Consider the following 20,388-nt stretch of genomic DNA (forward strand, 5'->3'; position numbering starts at 1 on the left):
TTTCCATGCCAGTATATACAGGTCTACCTCATGTTTTAATGATTGCATACTTTTCCATTACGTGGATGTATTTAACTTATCCCCTGCTGATGGATGTCTAGGTTCTTTCCAGTTTTTTTGTTATTACCGACAATGTTGCAGTGAACATCCTTGTACATAACTTTGGCATAATTTTGCCAGTATATTCCTAGGGCAAATTTCTAGCAGTAGAATTGCTAAGTCACTGAGAATAGGCATTCAAAATGTTGACAGACATTGCTGAATTGCCCTCCAGGAGAGCTGAATCTGTTTATGCTCCCAGGAATAGTGTATGAGGGTGCCTATTTCCCCATAATCTTGTGAACACTGGGCATTACCAAACTTTTGTTTACCAATCTGATGGATGACAAATGGAATCTCATTGTTTTGCGATGCATTTCTTTAACTATGAGTGAGGTTGAATACATGTTTATTACATGTCTATTCGCTATTTGTGTTTCTTGTAGATTGTTCACATCCTCTGCCTATTTGGTTGTTAGTTTGAGTCTGGGTGTGTGAACAATCGTCTCTCCCAGGGAAGTTAATAGATTGATAGAACTCCATGAATTTCAACTTTGCCCAAATAGGAGCCTCAAACAATCGAAGATTGAGTGGTCCCTGAAAGTTTAAGTAAGGATCTACTCCTGGAGCTTTCTGTCCAACGATGCTTGGCCCAGTCAGCTGACCACACCTTACTTCTTATGCAACCATCACCCCAAAAAGAAGCCACATATCTATTAGCAAATAATTTCCATTCTCTTTTCCTCTCAGGTCCAGGACACCATTAATTTACTTTCTGACTCTATAGATTTTCCTATTCTGAACATTTCATATAAATAAAATCATAATATGTGATCCTTTGTGACTGGCTTCTTTCACTTAGCATAATGTTTTCAAGGTTTGTCCACACTGAAGTATGTATCAGTATTTCATTCTTTTTTATGGCTAAATAATATTCTATTGTATGGATATACCACATTCTGTTTATTATTGATAGACATTTGGTTTGTTTCCACCTTTTAGCTATCATGAAAAAACTGCTATGAACATTCATGTACTAGTTTTTGTGTGAACATATGTTTCAGCTCTCTTGGGTATATATCTAGGAGTGGAATTGCTGGGTCATATGATCATCCTATGTTTAACTTTTTGAGAAACTACCAACCTGTTTTCCATAGTATCTGCACCATTTTACATTTTCACCAGCAATATATGAGTGTTCCAATTTCTCCACATCGTTCTCAACACTTGTTATTATCTGTCTCTTTTATTATAGCCATGCTAGTGGGCATGAAGTGGTATCTCACTGTTTTGATTTGCATTTGATTTGCATTTCTCTAATGACTAATGATTTAGACCATATTTTCATGTGCATATTGGACATTTGTGATCTTCTTCGGAGAAATGTTTATTCAAATCCTTCGTCTATTTAAAAGTTAGATATCTTGTTTTTTTATTGTTGAGGTGTAAGAGTTCTTTGTATATCCTGGATACTAGACCCTTGTCAGATATATGATTTGTAAATATTTTCTCCCACTCTGTGGGTTGTCTTTTCACTTTGTTGACAGTTTCCTTTAATGCAGAAAAGTTTTTGATTTTGATGAAGTCTAATTTATCTATTTTTACTTTGGTTGCTTGTGTTTTTGGTGTCGTATATAAGAAACCATCGCCTAGGGACTTCCCTGGTGGCGCAGTGGTTAAGAATCCGCCTGCCAATGCAGGGGGACACGGGTTCGGGCCCTGGTCCAGGAAGATCCCACATGCCGCAGAGCAACTAGGCCTGTGAGCCACAACTACTGAGCCCGCGTGCCACAATTACTGAAGCCCACGTGCCTAGAGCCTGTGCTCCACAACAAGAGAAGCCACCACAATGAGAAGCCCATGCACCAAAACAAAGAGAGCCCCCACTCGCCGCAACTAGAGAAAGCCCCGGTGCAGCAACAAAGACCCAACACAGCCAAAAATAAGCAAATAAATAAATTAATTAAAAAAAAAAAAAAGAAACCATTGCCTAGTCCAAGACAATGTAGATTTACTCCTATGTTTTCTTTTAGGAGTTGTATAGATTTAAGTCTTACATATATATCTTTGATCCATTTTGAGTTAATTTTTCTATAGGGTGTGAGGTAGGGGCCCAGTTTCATTCATTTGCATGTGGCTATCCAGTTGTCCCAGCACAATTTGTTGAAAAGACTATTCTTTCCCCCTTGGATGATCTTGGCACCTTTTTGAAAATCAATTGACCATATGGGGACTTCCCTGGTGGCCCAGTAGATAAGACTCCACGCTCCCAATGCAGCGGGCCCGCGTTTGATCCCTGGTCAAGGAACTATATCCCACATGCATGCCACAACTAAGAGTTCACATGCTGCAACTAAGGAGTCGGCGAGCTGCAACTAAGGAGCCTGCGAGCCACAACTAAGGAGCCCGCCGGCCACTACTAAGACCCCATGCAACCAAATAGATAAATAAATAAATATTTTAAAAAAAGAAAGTCAATTGACCATAGATGTATGGGTTTATTTCTGGAATCTCAATCCTATTCCTCCAAACTTTCCTTAATGTGCTTTATTACTTTTATACATGTATTTTTTTAAAAAAATAAGCCTAGAAGATAACTGTAAAGAGGAAGGGATAGCTGTATTCATGCCCAGCTCCCAAGAGGAAAACCTACATGGGGTCCACTTACTATTAGACACTGTCTTTTGTGATTTGGTTGCTTAGAACAAGAGCAAAAGCTGAGAGTTATACAAGTCTTCAACACCGACTCCCTCCAGTTTATGTGCTCCCAAGTGTGTCTGAGGGAACGTCAGGAGGGAAGCACGGCAGGAGGCCAAGGGGAGAGGGTCAGAGCCTGGCAGTGTCATTGGTGGCAGCAGTGGGCGAGAGTCCAAAAAAAGGGCAGAGTCTGTACACACCAGGCCACGTCTACAAGGCGTGGTTTGTGAGAGATGGTTCTCAAGGCCCAGCCAGAGTCCAGAAACCATGAATTCAGTCCAATCTCCAATTCTCAATCCAAAGGAATGCCTAGGGCAATATCTCTGGAATAGATACTCTGGAATGGGATATATCAGAACACTGTAACTTAGGCTGGGCAGTATCCAGGGTGTGTGTGGGGGAGGGTAGGGGGGAGGGATGGAGGGGGAGAGAGGGAGAGAGAATAAGAGAAAGGAGTCTATTTTGGACAGTCTATTTTGTAAAGTTTGTATATTTAAAAAAATTAAAATTCGGTGTTCTCCCTAGGGAAAAATGACTTCAAAGGATCAATTAATGGAGCATGGTGGGGGGCTGTCCTTTTCAAAGAGGGCTCTGCAGTGGCGCTGACACCTCAGAAGCAGGTTGTCTGGTATTTGGGAGCTTCCCATGGGAGCTGTGCCGTAGGAAATGCCTACTCTACCTGGGGAGGCTAGGCTGACTGGACTGAAGCAGGTTCCTCCACCACACTTCACACCCTAGAGATAACTCACTTTTGTTGTTGCTGTTAATATTATTTTTAACTTACAGAAATAAGTGTTGCAAATTTTTACAATTTTAAATAACACAGGAGAAGCGTAAATCTCACCCCACAGAAGTAGCTGCTATAAAGTTTGGTGCTTAGACTCCCAGTATTTATTCTATGAACCCAAACATATTTTATATGTATATAAAAGTGTATATATATATACACACACACACACATTTGTACTTACACATGTAATAATTTTTACAAAGACAAGATGAAAATTGTTTCAATTTTTTTTATACAGAAGAATATCACAGACCTATTTTCAATCCATACATATAATTGTACCTCATTCTTCTTATTTTTTTATTTTATTTATTTTTTATTTATTTATTTTTTACTTATTTTTAGTTTTGGCTGCGTTGGATCTTCGTTGCTGTGAGTGGGCTTTCTCTAGTTGCGGCGAGCGGGGGCCACTCTTCGTTGCAGTGCGCAGGCTTCTCATTGCGGTGGCTTCTCTCGTTGCGGAGCATGGGCTCTAGGCGCACAGGCTCTGTAGTTGTGGTGCATGGGCTTAGTTGCTCCGCGGCATGTGGGATCTTCCCAGACCAGGGCTTGAACCCGTGTCCCCTGCATTGGTAGCTGGATTCTTAACCACTGCGCCACCAGGGAAGCTCCTCATTCTTTTTAATAGCTGCATAGTATTCCATTGTGAATGAATGAATGAACAATTTTTCAATTTCCCCGCTAGTATCCATTTAAGCTCTTTCCATATTTTTGCTATTATAAAAAATGCTGATATAAACACACACAACATATTTACACATCAAATGCTAATATTTCTTTAGAATAGGTTGATAATAAAAACAAAAATAAACAAATGGGACCTAATGAAGCTTAAAAGCTTTTGCACAGCAAAAGAAAACATAAACAAGACAAAAAGACAACCCTCAGAATGGGAGAAAATATTTGCAAATGAAGCAACTGACAAAGGATTAATCTCCAAAATTCACAAGCAGCTCATGCAGCTCACTATCAAAAAAACAAACAACCCAATCCAAAAATGGGCAGAAGACCTAAATAGACATTTCTCCAAAGAAGATATACAGATTGCCAACAAACACATGAAAGGTTGCTCAACATCACTAATCATTAGAGAAATGCATATCAAAACTACAATGAGGTATCACCTCACACCAGTCAGAATGGCCATCATCAAAAAATCTACAAACAATTAATGCTGGAGAGGGTGTGGAGAAAAGGGAACCCTCTTGCACTGTTGGTGGGAATGTAAATTGATACAGCCACTATGGAGAACAGTATGGAGGTTCCTCAAAAAACGTAAAATAGAACTACCATACGACCCAGCAATCCCACTACTGGGCATATACCCTGAGAAAACCATAATTCAAAAAGAGACATGTACCACAATGTTCACTGCAGCTCTATTTACAATAGCCAGGTCATGGAACCAACCTAAATGTCCATCGACAGATGAATGGATAAAGAAGATGTGGCACATATATACAATGGAATATTACTCAGCCATAAAAAGAAACGAAATTGAGTTATTTGTAGTGAGGTGGATGGACCTAAAGTCTGTCATACAGAGTGAAGTAAGTCAGAAAGAGAAAAACAAATACCATATGCTAACACATATATATGGAATCTAAAAAAAAAAAAGGTTCTGATGAACCTAGGGGCAGGACAGGAATAAAGATGCAGGTGTAGAGAATGGACTTGAAGACACAGGGAGGGGGAAGGGTAAGCTGGGACGAAGTGAGAGAATGGCATGGACATATACACACTACCAAATGTAAAACAGATAGCTAATGGGAAGCAGCTGCATAGCACAGGGAGATCAGCTCGGTGCTTTGTGACCACCTAGAGGACCGAGATAGGGAGGATGGGAGGGAGACACAAGAGGGAGGAGATATGGGGATATATGTATATGTATAGCTGATTCACTTTGTTATAAAGCAGAAACTAACACACCATTGTAAAGTAATTATACTCCAATAAAGATGTTAAAAAAAATAAAATAAAACAAACAAACAAAAACTCAAAAAAAAAAAAGAATAGTTTGCTAGAGGTGGGACTGCAGGTTACTAGGGAATGTGAATTTAAATTCATGAGATACTATAAAGGATTCTTAACTTGTAATATATGGTTGAGCTTCAGAAATTACATATTCAGTTATGTGTGTGTGAGTATATGGGCTGCATATTTCTAGGGAGAGATCCCCAGCTTTCTGCAGACCTACAAAAAGGGTTATGAACCACTGCGCTGCAGGGAGCTGGCATTTCCCTGTGGCTGTGGACCACAAGCACTGAATTTGCAGGTTTTGAGCAATTTAACTGAGCAGGAACTTGTCCAGCAAGGGCCACTTCCTGTCCCGGTCCAGGGTCACCCGCAAGGAGAGCAAATAGTGGCATCCACCAAAATGTCTTGCCCCTAGAGTAAAGGTGAAGCGCCACAGACACATAGTCCTGTGTTCCTGGATGGTGCTTAGGCTCAATTGGATGAGATATGTCTGGTCAGCTGGTGTTCTTGGATCTCAGGTTGGGAGGCCCTCTCCATACCGCCTATAGCTTCACCTCTAGGAAGTACGGGCAGTGGCCAGCCTCCAATCTGCTTCACCACCCCTCCTCGCCTGTGTTGCTCCCACACCCAGGGTCCAAAAGCCCAGCCAAGTGGGACTATTCCCTGTCAGGCTATTCCCAGAGACTCAGGTCTATAGTAGTCCACACACAGGGGCCTTACACCCTGCAGGGCTGTGGGCTTCATCAGGGAAGACTTTTAGGGACTTACAAGTTTATCCCAATCCTCAGAGAATGAAAGCAAGGCTGCCTTCCAGACAGGGCACAATTTGGACCCTGACTTTTGAACTGCAGCGTTAACCATAACCTTGCAATGTTTCCAATAGCTTAGTGGTTCTCACCTGGGGAGCCCATTTTCAGTTGTCATAACCTGTGGGGGTGGGTTGCTACTGGCATCTAGTGGGTAGAGGCCAGGGATACTGCTGCTACACGTCCTATAGTGCACAGAATAGTTCCCTACAACAAAAAATTATCCAGCACAAAATGTCACTGCCACCAAGGTTGGAGAAACCCTGCAAAATATCTGATTAATAGCATCTACACACTATTTTGGACTGGAGAGTTATTACAGTATTGATATTTCACATGTTACCTGGACTTGGCTCACATGAAGTTTCTGCTTTTGCAATCACTTTTACATAAACTTAGAGAAATCTATTTCTTTCTTTTCTTTTTTTTAATTGAAGTATAGTTGATTTACAATGTTGTGGAGAAATCTATTTCTAAACAATCTGAGGATGAATTATTGGAATACCCTTTCTTCTCAAATGGATCTAGGTAGATGTTCTTCAAATTTCTGTGGCTTTCTAACTCTAAAAATAATTTTTAAAAATTATATGCTATAAGCATATTTTTAAGTAGACATCTAAAGTTTTTCACCATTAAGAAATGGTTGAAAGGTTGTATCTTTCAACATATTGTAAATATTGGCGTTTAAAATACAATAAGCCATCACTCTTAAATAGATCCAATGGAATCTAAATATCATAGAGTTAATACCCACTATCATTCAGTTAAAAATAATGAACAATATGGAACTCTCTGGTCGTCCAGTGGTTAGGACTCTGTACTTTCACTGCTGAGGGCCTGGGTTCGATCCCTGGTCAGGGAACTAAGATCCCACAAGCTGTGTGGTGTGGCCAAAAAAATAAATAAATAAAAATAAACATAATGAACAATAAATAAATAAAAATAAAAAGTACATGAACAGGGTTTCCCTGGTGGCGCAGTGGTTAAGAATCCGCCTGCCAATGCAGGGCACATGGGTTCGAGCCCTGGTCCGGGAAGATCCCACATGCCTTGGAGCAGCTAAGCCCGTGCGCCACAACTACTGAGACTGCACTCTAGAGCCCGCAAGCCACAACTACTGAGCCCGCGTGCTGCAATTCTGAAGCCTGCGTGCCTAGAGCTCGTGCTCTGCAACAAGAGAAGCCACCGCAATGAGAAGCCCGCGCACCGCAACAAAGAGTAGCCCTCGCTCGCATCAACTAGAGAGAAAGCCTGCGCATAGCAACGAAGACCCAACACAGCCAAAAATAAATAAATAAAATAAATAAATTTATTTTAAAAAAAACAAGGTACACGAAGAAATTCTTCTTTAATAGTGCAAAAATTTGTATTATTACTTTTTCTCTGTGAACTCCAATCTACTTCCTCAGCAGAATTTTTTTTTTAAAATAAAGTCTATTTTTTTTTTTAAAAGGAACTCCTTTATTTACTTATTTATTTATTTATTTTTGGCTGTGTTGGGTCTTCGTTTCTGTGCGAGGGCTTTCTCTAGTTGTGGCAAGCAGGGGCCACTCTTCATCGCGGTGCGCGGGCCTCTCACTGTCGCGGCCTCTCTTGTTGCCGAGCACAGGCTCCAGACGCGCAGGCTCAGTAGCTGTGGCTCACGGGCCTAGTTGCTCCGCAGCATGTGGGATCTTCCCAGACCAGGGCTCGAACCCGTGTCCCCTGCATCGGCAGGCAGACTCTCAACCACTGCGCCACCAGGGAAGCCCCCCCAGCAGAATTTTATACTAGTGTAATAATATATTTTATATTTTATCTTGAAAGTCTTTTATTGATCACCCTATCACCTATTCTGTACCAAAATATGCATATAAATTGAAATATATATATCAGAAAATGTTTATTATAATTATAAGTCTCTAAGAGTTAGCAAAATTTCCTTTGGCTTGACTTACTAATAATCAGTAAACGACTGATCAAAATAAATATATTCTAATTTTTTATAATTATCAATCAAAAAAGGAAAAACATATAAACACACATGTGTGTATGTATACTAGTTTAAAATCCATGAAAGAATATTACTTATTGCTAGAAAGAGACAGGGTTCATTACTGATCTATTTTTCATTTTTATAGGTATAAGCACTGAGCAACCTTGTTTATATAAATAAGTAAATAGTCAGGGAAGGGATTTTGTTAGAGCAATTTTACTAAATGTCTTTAACTCTTTCTGAGTTAAATGCCCCCAAAACAACAAACAATCAAAAGCCACATAAGGATCAATCATCAGAAAAACGAAAGCTCCACTAAAGGCCAAACTAATGGGGGAGCTAGAGACGGAGCTTCCTGTTATTTAGATTCCTCCTTCTACCCTCACCTCCTCCACACGTCTTGTTTTTCCCAAACTCACTATACAAATGAATTAATTCATGTCCCAATCAATGAGGTTAAGTATCTTTTCGTATGTTTGCATTTCCTCCTGGGTGAATTACTCACTTATACTCTTTTTCCTAGTTTTCATGGGCTGTTTGTCATTTTCCTATCAATTGGTACTAAGCCTTAGTCTGTCATATGCATTGCAAATGTTTTCTTCTATTGTTTGTCTTTGGATTTTACTTGCACAGTAATTTTTCATTTTTATGTAGTTAAGTCTATCAGTCTTTTCCTTTGTGGCTTCTAGATATTCTCGTACCCTTCTCATACTTCTCACGTGAAGTTTTGACAGCCATTTGGAAAGTAATCTGGCTGTAACTACTAACGTAAAAATGTACATATCCTTTGTCTCAGCAATCCCACTCTGAGACATCTCTTCCACAAAAATAAAAACACTGCTTCACAAATGTATACGTACAAAGATGTTACCTTCATCAGCATTGCGTGTACGGCAAAAATGAGAAACAACTTGAATATCAACCATTAAGGCAACAGTTGAAAGAACTGTATGGTGGAGTCACAATATAGTATGTTTTACTGTTATTAAAAAGAATGATTTTGCAGAACAATGTGAATGTTCTTAATGCCACAGAACTGTATATTTTAAAATGGTAAATGTTTATTTTACCAGAATTTTTTAAAAAGAGAAAAAAAATAGAATGATTTCTATCTCTGTGTAGTGTCCTGGAGAAATGGCCATGAAAATTGTTAAGAGAAAAATCCATGTTTCAGGTAAGCGTGTGTGTGTGTGTGCGCGTGCGTGTGCATGTTTATAGAAAAAGGTACGGAAGGGTACAAACCAAATTTTACGGTTAATTACCTCAGGGAGTGTGAAGTATCTATCCTAAGACTTGTAGCAAGGAACATGAATTTAGAGCTCAGATCCAAGCTCAAGCCCACTACTGATTTGGTGTGTGACCTGGGAGAATTACATGTTAGTTTCTTCATGTATAAAATAGGAAGAGAAATAATATATGTCTCACTGGAATTGTTGTGAGGCATAGATATTAGAAAAGTGCCTGTCATGATAAATTATAGATGTCGTCATCATTATATTATTGTCTCCTTCAGTGTCTTCTTCATTGTACCCTATGCATTCTTCCATCCCTCTCTACCTACTGGGATTGTTAAAAGATCTGATTATCAGGAGAGAAAAACAGAGAAATAAAAACAGATTACAAGAAGCCTAACACTGAGGGGATTCACATAGTACTTGTTTCAGAACCCACTAGAGCTAGTTTGCTTCTGAGGCCATGTCTGAGCTATGGCCCTAAAGAACTGGCACAATTTTGGAGACGTCTGGCCTAGATTTCTTTCTTCTTGGCCTGTCATCACATAGAAGGTAGTCTGGAAAGCTTAGGAGCTCTCTTCTCAACATCTCCACACCTTCACTATTGCTTTTTGATATACCTAGTGTCATCTCCCTCTGTTTTCCTGCCAAATCAACAGCTTCTTGCACTGCAAATGCTTTCTCTTACTTACTGGTACTCTCTCCTTGACTGGCAGATGGATAAGACCTGGAGTCATCATATTTGCTGAGTCCCACACACCAGTTTATCCAATACCAACCTTGCCTCTTTCATGGAACTACTGCCACATTAACGTTCTTTGGGTTGAGATCTGGAGGCTTTAGGCGATTCAATTTTTTCTATGTGTTTTGCAACATTTCACATTCAACAAATCTCATTCATGTTAAATATGAAATAAACCAGTAACTCCTCCTAGTTTATTTCAGCCTTAGGGCACTAATGTATGGAATCAGATATCTCATTCCTCTCAGAACAGCATGACGATGAGCTTCCCTGTTAGTAAAGAGCTCTCAGGGTTATAAATTATAACGCTGGTGACTAAAACAAAGCGGTGGCTCTTTTCATTGATTTTACATGATCCCCAGGGTTTCTCATTTCTCCACTTCTTTGTGCCATCCCTTATATTTACTCATCCTTTCCTTGTGTCTCTTTCCCTTTCTCCCTCTCTTCTCTCTCCCTCTCCTCCAACAAACATTCTTAAGCACCTTCTGTGTGTCAGGCGCTCAGCAACAAAGCCTGAGCAAAACGGACCACCTTCTTATTGTCATGGAGCTTACAAATCTAATTGGGAGTTGAGACGTTCATCAAGTAATCACCAAATCTGTATTTCATAGAGCACTGAGTGCCATGTAGGAAAACACAGGACCCTGTGAGAAATCTGTGTAGGTGAAGATTTCATCCAGAAAGAGGCAGCTGAAGGCTACATCCAGGAAGTGGCAGCTGAGCTGGGTTGGAAGGATGGGGAGGAATTAGCCAGGCATCTCCCCTCATTTAGAGCTATGGGTGGGCAGAGACCAAGACTGTCATGGCACCAATACTGGGTCTGCTTGACAGAAATGCTTGTAAATATTCGTGGGAGGAAGGGACAATGTGAAAAATATAAATCAACGAAAATGTGCTTTGCTTTGTTTTTAGTGTAATCAATTAAGAAATTTAACTGTTCATAGTTAAAAGAATGCAAAGTAGAAGACAAAAAGGAGAAAGCGGCACAAGATGAGGTTAAAGAAGTAGCAGCCAAATCACACTGAGGCCTTTAAGGGTATGTAGGGATTTTGGTCTTTATTCTAACGGCAATTGGAAGCCACTGAAGGGTTATTTTTTACAGCTAACTATTATGTGCTAGATACTGTGCTAAAGACTTTGCTTGCATGCTTTTGTTTAATCCTTGATGCAATCCTATGAGAGTATGATTATTACCCCAATTTTACAGACTGAGGACCCTGAGGTGTAGAGAGGGTTAGTTGTTTGCTCAACACTGTTAATAAGTGGCAGAGGCTTGACTCCAAAACCCCTACCCTTAACCATTAAGTTACATATGCTAAGAACAAGAATGAGTAGGTAAGCAAGTATGAACAGCTGATTCTAATCTCCTTGGCAGGAACAACCCCGCTGTGGAGTTGTTAGCATAGGGGTATCAGGGTTTAATGACCTAATCATAGAATTTAATCTCCTTGTTCTGACTCCATATTAATCAAATAACTTTATATTCTAGCTTCCCCTATAGATTTTTCTGCTGGAAGATAATGCACTGAGCAGCCTACACATGCAATTTGTTTCAGTTGGGAATTTTATTACACATTGTAAGTTAACAAATTGGCATTCTGCTTAAAAAAAAAAAAAAGGTGAACTACTCTAAAACAAACAAGAAATGATGAACGTCTTACACAGTTATTTTTCCATTAAGTTAGTTTGAAAAACAGAAACAAATATAAACATCTATGTTGTCTCTTTTGTGATTTAGCCTTTTCTTGTTCCCTGCTTTGAAGGACCATGGATGTGGTCATAAAGTCTAGAGATGGGCCCTTTTTTAACGTTCTTTGTCAAAGCCCCAAGCTCAGCCCAAGTGCTTCCATTGTTTCCCAATCAGCAAACCCACCTTTCCTCCCGCAAGCCGCGGAGAGGATTGCTCTTCCGAATTTACCTAATTCTCTGAGCGGTAAGCAGCTGGAGGCTGCTGCGAGGGGTCTCATTCATCTCCCCAGGGTAACGTGCATCCTATCCTAGGAGCAGGCGGTCTCCTAATAACATCATTAAACCCGAAGTTCATGCGCTCGGGGCCACCGCGACAGCTTCAGCCCCCCGCCCCGGCCCTGCACCAAGTCCGAAGCCCCTGTGCGGGACGGAAGTGACACCGGCCCACCCGCCACTTGTGGGCTCCTTCCAAACGGAGAGCCATGAAATCGATCCCTGACTCCCGGCTCCTCGTTGGATCAAGTTTGGTTTTGTTCTTTTCCCTCCTCTCCCTATAATTCCTTTAAATGGGTTAAACTGGCACAAACGCAGGTGGACATTTTAAAGTGAAAGCTTCAGGAAACGGACCATCACCTTGTCAAGAGATCTGCTGAATCACAAACAAGGGCATAAACGGGGCTCCCCCACCCCAATATTCAACAGTCTCTTGAACAGAAGACTGAAATCATACTCTAAACATCGACTTTTTTCCTCCACCAAGATAGTAAAGTCAGCAAGTGCAAGGTGAGCCTTGTGAGCAGCCTCCTTTCTTGGAGAAAAGGCTGGAGCCAAGGGGCCGAGCGCGGCCTCCACCGTAGGGTCCACAAAGAGTAAGGGCCTCTCTCAGAAACTGTAGCGCTGGGGGCGGAAGGGGGACGGCAATCGTTGAAATCGATGACAGAACTCTCTTTATTCCGCTTTTCGGCCATTTTCACCACAGAACCATTAACCAAGAAATTGCCAGCAACTAGACGGCCCCCCGCAGGACTGCCAGCCGCCGGCAGCGCTCAGGACGAGGATGCACAAGGCCGTGCGAAGGATCGTACGCTGACCAGCCAAGATGGCCACTTTCACGTGGCTGTGGGCCACTGGCTCCCTGTCACCCGGGCATCCCCAGGCAGGGCAGCCGGAAAGACCCTCGGGGAGAGCCAGAGGATAAAACCCCCGACGATTCCCGCGGCCCCCGCTGGGGGACGCGACCTAGCGGCCAGGTAGCCCGGCCAACGGTCGGAAGGGAGGTGCCATGTCACAGCACAGGGGAGCAGGCCCATAAAGCCCTTGTCTCTCTTCCTCCCACGTCGAACACGGAAGCATACAACGACCCAGTATATTGCCTTTCCCCTCACCCCTTGTTATTAGTGCTTAGGATGGCGAATATTCGCGAGAGGGGAGCGTTACCTCCGCTCCCTTCCCCCTGCCTGGCAGAGTGGTTCGGTCCGAGCTCCCCTCGGAGCACCGCCCCTTCCCCTCCCCCGTCCCCGCGCGAGTGGCGCATTGGCGCGCGGCGCCGAGGGGCGGGGCCCGGGCCGGGCGCGCGCGGGCGCCGTGTATAAATAGTAGGCCGCGCTGCCCGCCGCCTCGTTTGCTCCGCGCCGCCCGCTCGAGCTGACAAGAACGCGGTCTTTTGCTCGCGCGTTTCGCACTTGTCGGCTCGCCGCTTTTTCTCCTCAACGCCACTTTCACTCACCGCCACCACCATGAATGGGCAGCTCAACGGCTTCCACGACGCGTTCATCGAGGAGGGCACGTTCCTCTTCACCTCCGAGTCTGTGGGGGAAGGCCACCCAGGTGAGGTGACGGGGCCTGGAGCGAAGCGAGGGGCGGGGCGCGGGGTCGGGACTGGTCGGCAGGATCCGCCGGCCGCGGTGCTCACGCCGGTGGCCCTCTCCCGGCTGCTGGTGGAAAGAGCGGCGGCCGCGCGCCTTCCTCGTGGCGCCGCCGCTGCCGAGCGCGTGGCCGCCGCCCCCCCTTCCTCTCTCCTCCCCTCCCATCCGGCCGCGCGCCGCGGCATGCGGAAGATTCCAGAAAACGAGAAGGGCGGGGGCCGTGGCCGCTCGTGTTCTAGCCGGGGAGGGCACTATTTCCTTCTCCCCGCCCTGCGGCCCGAGCCACCTCGAGTGGGCGGCCCGCCTCGCGTGCTCGCGTCCGGCCCGCGAGAGCGCGCGCCCCGCATTGCAGCCTCAACCACGTGTTTGCCGCATGTGGCTTCTGGGCGAGGGAGCCGGCTGGTTTGCAGAGCGTGGCCCGGACTACCGGGCCTCCGCGCTTCCCGTTAATTCTTTGGCTACACTGAAGAATACGACATGCCCTTAGCCGGTATATGGCCTCGCGTCAAGGTGACATCCTCCAACTAAATATAGTGCTTGTAGGAGGAGGCATTCCTTATTTGGATCGTGCGTGAAAAGGATAGGAAGCATGAATTAAGTGTATGGCGCCATTGCGTTGGGGCTGACTGTTAGGCAAGGTTTTACTCCATATATCCTCCTCCGGGCTTTGTCCACCGGTCCGCCATTATGGCGATCAATTTACACGTGAACGAATGAAGCTATTTCAAGGAACTTTCGATCCCAGCATGAAAACCTCACTTAGTGAAGATCGTTATTCTACTAGACGGGTCCAGCCCTTTCTTGGGATGACCACAATGACAGACTCCTCGTCTTTTGGCTTAAGGATCCATTTCTCTGTAGCAAGCTTACTGTGCCTATGATGCAATCCCACGAGCAACCTAGTGGTAGAGGAGAGGACAAACCCCGAGATCCTGATGAGTGAAGGTCAGGTGTGGTGTGGGTGGTTTTGTTTGTTTTCCCCCAGCGCTGAGAACTGCACTGTGTATTTGAACCACCTTTTATTAACTTAAAGCCGCAGGCATTTGTAAATGTTTAGATTGTCCTGGGCCTCTGACTGGACTGTGGTACACATTTTGCTTAAGGTTTTTTTGGATGGTTATAGAAATTTTAGGAAAGTGATATTCGGGGTTCTTTTTCTGTTCTCCTGATTTTTAATAGAGGGCAGTACAGTGAGGGGAAGATCAGCAAGGATTCAGAATACATTTGGGGATTTTTCAGTCTATTCGGCTCTTGTTCCTGGACTACTCTTAACACAAAATCAGATGGTTGCCGTTTTATTCCCTTTGTTCGTGAAGTGTCGTTGCTTTCATCATTTAACTCTGACATTATTTCTCACTGCCCTAATTGGCGTTCCTTAGAATCAGGGAGAAATTGATAAACGGTCCACCTTTCTGGTTGGTTAGATTTATAATGAAAAATTTAAATTCGGGGGATAAAATGTAAGTACCATTGTCTTTGAAAATTAATGCTGTGAAGGTAAATGTTCCTTGCTTTGCTTTTGGATGGAAGATAAAACACTTTCTACTTACTTCCATTTAATCAATCTCCGTTATGTGGCTATCCTGTTTAACAATAGAAATTGTTTTTGCCTGGGAACTTAATTTTTCAAAATGTCTGAAATACTTTAAAGATGGGACTGAAGTCCTTGTAAAGGTGTAAAGTGCATATACTGCAATGAGCTTAAATGTATTAAACACGCTGGGCGTTCTGCTGGCTTATCTGAACTGGTGATCTGTGGTACAGCTATATGAAGACCAAGGTGTCAAGTTAGGAAACATGTAGCGCCATATCCAGCATTTATTCTTCAGGGAAATGGTTTCCGCGAAAGCAGTACAGCAGTTAAGATCTCCATACTTGGAATGTCGCTGAAAATGTACACTTGAAAATGGTTAAATTGGTAAATTTTATGCTATATAGGTTTTGCCACAATTTTGGTGGGGGGAGGGTGCCCTGCCAAGCTGCCTTCAAGATCTTAGTTCCCTGACCAAGGATTGAACCCATGCCCCCTGCAGTGGAAGCACGAAGTCCACTGGACTGCCAGGGAATTCCCGCCACAGTTTTTTTAAAAGAAAACACAAAGATCTTCACAGCTGTAGTTATAGGGGAAGGGGGCATGACATACATGACATTATCAGTAAATTAATTAAGCCAGGAATTTTTTTTTTCCCCCAGATAAGATTTGTGACCAGATTAGTGATGCTGTTCTTGATGCCCACCTTCAGCAGGACCCTGATGCCAAAGTGGCTTGTGGTAGGTTCAGAACACTGCTTTATCACCTGATGAAAAGGTAGCATGAAAATTACTTCATAAAAGTGATGTTTGAGTGTGAACCTCTCTTTTACTAGAAACTGTTGCTAAAACTGGAATGATCCTTCTTGCTGGGGAAATTACGTCCAGAGCTGCTGTTGACTACCAGAAAGTGGTTCGTGAAACCATTAAACACATTGGATATGATGATTCTTCCAAAGGTGTGTTTTAATGAGTGGGCTGTCTAACCTCATTTTTCCAGGTATTTTTTTCAGTCCTCTCTAGCTATATCTTCTAGAGTGTTCCTGGGAATATTTAATTCCACTTGTATATTTTTAGTCTTTTTGTTCCAGCCCTATTCTTTGAAAGGACTAAGTTTTAGGTATATTTGATTTCTCTAGCAGCATTTAGAATTCCAGGTAATTGTCGTAAATACAAAGTATTGCTATGGCCCTTTAAAAACCAACCAAAAAAACATCGTTTTGTTTATAGGGTTTGACTACAAGACTTGTAACGTGCTAGTAGCCTTGGAGCAACAGTCACCAGATATTGCTCAAGGTGTTCATCTTGATCGGAATGAGGAAGACATTGGTGCAGGAGACCAGGTATCTTGGTAGACATCTATTTGCATCTCTTCGAACATTAAATTCTAAAGCTTGGATTGATTGCATTGGTAACTTTTCCTTTTTTAGGGTTTGATGTTTGGTTATGCCACTGATGAAACAGAGGAATGTATGCCTTTAACCATTGTCTTAGCACACAAGCTCAATGCCAAACTGGCTGAACTACGCCGGAATGGCACTTTGCCTTGGTTACGCCCAGATTCTAAAACTCAAGTAAGTGACGAGTATCAAAACTACACACATTACATTGGCACAGGACTTCAGTAAGGTGTTGTGATTAAAGCTAAGAGAAGAATATGGTTTGTTCTCTGTATTGTAATGTAGAGTAGAGAATCAGAAACAAAGCTATTGTTTAATAGACTGATGTTCTGATGATCTGTTTCGCTTTCAAGGTGACTGTGCAGTATATGCAGGACCGAGGTGCTGTGCTTCCCATCAGAGTCCACACAATTGTTATATCTGTTCAGCATGATGAAGAAGTTTGTCTTGATGAGATGAGGGATGCCCTAAAGGAGAAAGTCATCAAAGCCGTTGTACCTGCAAAGTATCTTGATGAGGATACAATCTATCATCTACAGCCAAGTGGCAGATTTGTTATTGGTGGGCCTCAGGTAAGGTCTTACAATGTTAATTCAGTTGCTTTTTTGGATCTTCTGTTAACTTGCAAAAATTTGGCTACTTCCACCTTTTTCCTAGGTTTTTTGAAGCCTGTGTGTGCCTCTTCTGAGGATATTTGCCAAGTGATATTGAATAACCATTTAACAAGCCTGATCTAGAACCACTGGAAAGGATTAGGCATAAAGTAACTTAAGTCCTATAATTTCAGGGTGATGCTGGTTTGACTGGCCGGAAAATCATTGTGGACACTTACGGTGGTTGGGGAGCTCATGGAGGAGGTGCCTTTTCAGGAAAGGATTATACCAAGGTGGACCGTTCAGCTGCTTATGCTGCTCGTTGGGTGGCAAAATCCCTTGTTAAAGGAGGTCTGTGCAGAAGGGTTCTTGTTCAGGTATATACTTCTATATAACTGGGTTGACTAAAAGGCATGTAAGCGGGAGGGCATTTAGCAGTTATCTACTTGTTTTTTTTTTTTTTGATACCAGTGTATTACACAAGTATGTGGGTCTTTTGATCACTGACTCTTACGACATTTAAATTCTTTTAGGTCTCTTATGCTATTGGAGTATCTCATCCATTGTCTATCTCCATTTTCCATTATGGCACCTCTCAGAAGAGTGAGAGAGAGCTATTAGAGATTGTGAAGAAGAATTTTGACCTCCGCCCTGGGGTCATTGTCAGGTAAAGATGGTAAAGACTATTGCTAGTGAAAAACATTGAGGGTGTGGGTGTGTATGTATATATACTTGATATATTCAAATCTGAGAAAGTGAAGGTGTGAAGGAAGATTGGAGTGGGGAAACATGGTAATTCCTAGAATGTGTTGATGTCATTTTTAAATTGCCGTCAGTAAAGGCTTAAATTATTAGGAAAACTCTAAAATTACAGTGCTGCATGGCTTAGACTAACCACCCTAGAAAGTCCTCCACATTTGATATAGGCTTTGTGCTCCTGTTACCTAAGGGATGTTTACTTGAAAGAAATTTTAGTACAGATGAATGGGCATGGCTGTTACAAAGAAAATAACCATGGTAGGGTGTGGGCGTGGGACCTCGGTAAGTATTCCATGATTTTAGGTGAGCTTTTGACACTTGAAATGTCTCAGAATAATGACAAGTTTTCATATTTGTTGAGCCAGGGACGGAAAAACAACTATAGTTACTAATAAGGACTGTGCAAGGAGTTTGGACACCAGGGAAGTAACAAACACTTTTGCCACAAACTTCTTTCCTAGCATACCCCAGAGAACTGAACTCATTTGCCAGAAGTCTTGAAAATGAGTCTTGCTGATTGTTTTGCTTTATTTTAATTGAATGCTACATATTAAGTTACGGACTTGTATATTCCAGGGATCTGGATCTGAAGAAGCCAATTTATCAGAGGACTGCAGCCTATGGCCACTTTGGTAGGGACAGCTTCCCATGGGAAGTGCCCAAAAAGCTTAAATATTGAAAGTGTTAGCCTTTTTTCCCCAGACTTGTTGGCGTAGGCTACAGAGAAGCCTTCAAGCTCTGAGGGAAAGGGCCCTTCTTCCTAAATTTTCCTGTCCTCTTTCAGCTCCTGATCAGTTGCAGTCACTCTAGTCAATGACATGAATTTTAGCTTGTGTGGGGGACTGTAAGTTGGGCTTGCTATTCTGTCCCTAGGTGTTTTGTTCACCATTATAATGAATTTAGTGAGCATAGGTGATCCATGTAACTGCCTAGAAACAAACCAACAGCACTGTAGTAAACAATGCTTTGAAATTGAACATTTGTGCCCTATCACCCAACCTTCTAAAATCCTAATTGCATTGACTTTCCCACCAAATGCTGAAAATGTCCTTGTAATGTGCACGTAAAGTACTTGTAGTTCCATTATAGCCTCTGTCTGGCAATGCCACAGCCCTGTCAGCATGAATTTGTAATGTCTTGAGCTCTATTATGAATGTGAAGCCTTCCCTTATCCTCCCTATAACTTGATCCATTTCTAATTATGTAGCTCTTTGTCAGGGAGTGTTCTCTATCCAATCATTCTTGCATGTAACGCAAGTTCCAGTTGGAGCTCTAGCCTGACATGAGAAAGGAAAAAAAAAAAAAAAGGCAGTTACCATTAAACCATCTCCCTGGTGCTTATGCTCTTAATTGCCATCTCTTAAACAGCACCAAATCAAAATCTCTCCACTTTTCAGCTGTCTTTTGGAGGACGTACGTAATAAGGTTTTTATTTAGTAAATCAATCCTATGCATGGTTTCAGCACTAGCCAAACCACCAACTCCTAGCTCTAGAAAAACAGGCACTTGGCACCCTTGTGATGTCATACAAAGAAGTCACAGGGCTGTACCTGAGGGTCTGTAGGTTGCACACTTTGGTACCAGATAACTTTTTTTTTTCTTTATAAGAAAGACTGAGCACTCCACACTGCACAATAACTCCTCCCAGGGTTTTAACTTTGTTTTGTTTTCAAAACCAGGTCCAATGAGCTTTCTGAACAGCTGGTGTAGCTACAGAGAAACCAGCTTCCTTCAGAGAGCAGTGCTTTTGGCGGGGAGGAGGAAATCCCTTCATACTTGAACATTTTCTAATTGCTTATTTATTGTATTCTGGGGTATGGCGTAAGTACAGAGAAGCCATCACCTCAGATGGCAGCTTTTAAAAGTTTTTTTTTTTTTTTTTTTTTTTTTTCCTCAACACCATGATTCCTTTAACATGTTTCCAGCATTCCCAGGTAGGCCAAGGTGTCCTACAGAAAAACCTTGGGTTAGACCTACAGGGGTTCTGGCTGGTGTTAACAGAAGGGAGGGCAGAGCTGGTGCAGCTGGCCATGGAGAAAGCTGATTTGGCTGGTGTGGTACAGAGAAGCCAGCTTGTTTACATGCTTATTCCATGACTGCTTGCCCTAAGCAGAAAGTGCCTTTCAGCATCTATTTTTGGAGGTTTATTACGTATGTCTGGTTCTCAATTCCAACAGTTTAATGAAGATCTAAATAAAATGCTAGGTTCTACCTTAACCTGTGTCCATTATTCTTTTAAAGTGTTTTGGTATGAATATGAATTGAACATACTTTTTAACTGAGTAATTGTAATC

General features: G+C 42.5%; 1 protein-coding gene and 1 long non-coding RNA gene across 2 annotated transcripts in view; one reads left to right on the forward strand and one right to left on the reverse strand.

The window, feature by feature from the left end:
- The window catches only part of LOC133105083 (uncharacterized), a 70,329-nt gene extending 56,286 nt beyond the window's left edge, over positions 1 to 14,043 (reverse strand). The window contains exon 1 of the long non-coding RNA XR_009703802.1: positions 13,674 to 14,043. This is a non-coding gene — a long non-coding RNA (uncharacterized LOC133105083). The remainder of the gene's footprint in view (positions 1 to 13,673) is intronic.
- Positions 13,587 to 20,311, forward strand: MAT2A (methionine adenosyltransferase 2A). Its single transcript, XM_061210997.1, has 9 exons — positions 13,587 to 13,774; positions 16,006 to 16,083; positions 16,179 to 16,301; positions 16,573 to 16,685; positions 16,773 to 16,916; positions 17,096 to 17,314; positions 17,530 to 17,712; positions 17,869 to 18,002; positions 18,671 to 20,311. The coding sequence occupies exons 1-9, from the start codon at positions 13,684 to 13,686 to the stop codon at positions 18,771 to 18,773; spliced, it is 1,188 nt and encodes a 395-aa protein (XP_061066980.1). The 5' UTR covers positions 13,587 to 13,683; the 3' UTR covers positions 18,774 to 20,311.
- Positions 20,312 to 20,388: the final 77 nt, after the last annotated feature.

The sequence above is a fragment of the Eubalaena glacialis genome, chromosome 14, assembly GCF_028564815.1.
Source record: "Eubalaena glacialis isolate mEubGla1 chromosome 14, mEubGla1.1.hap2.+ XY, whole genome shotgun sequence".
Lineage (NCBI taxonomy): Eukaryota > Metazoa > Chordata > Mammalia > Artiodactyla > Balaenidae > Eubalaena > Eubalaena glacialis.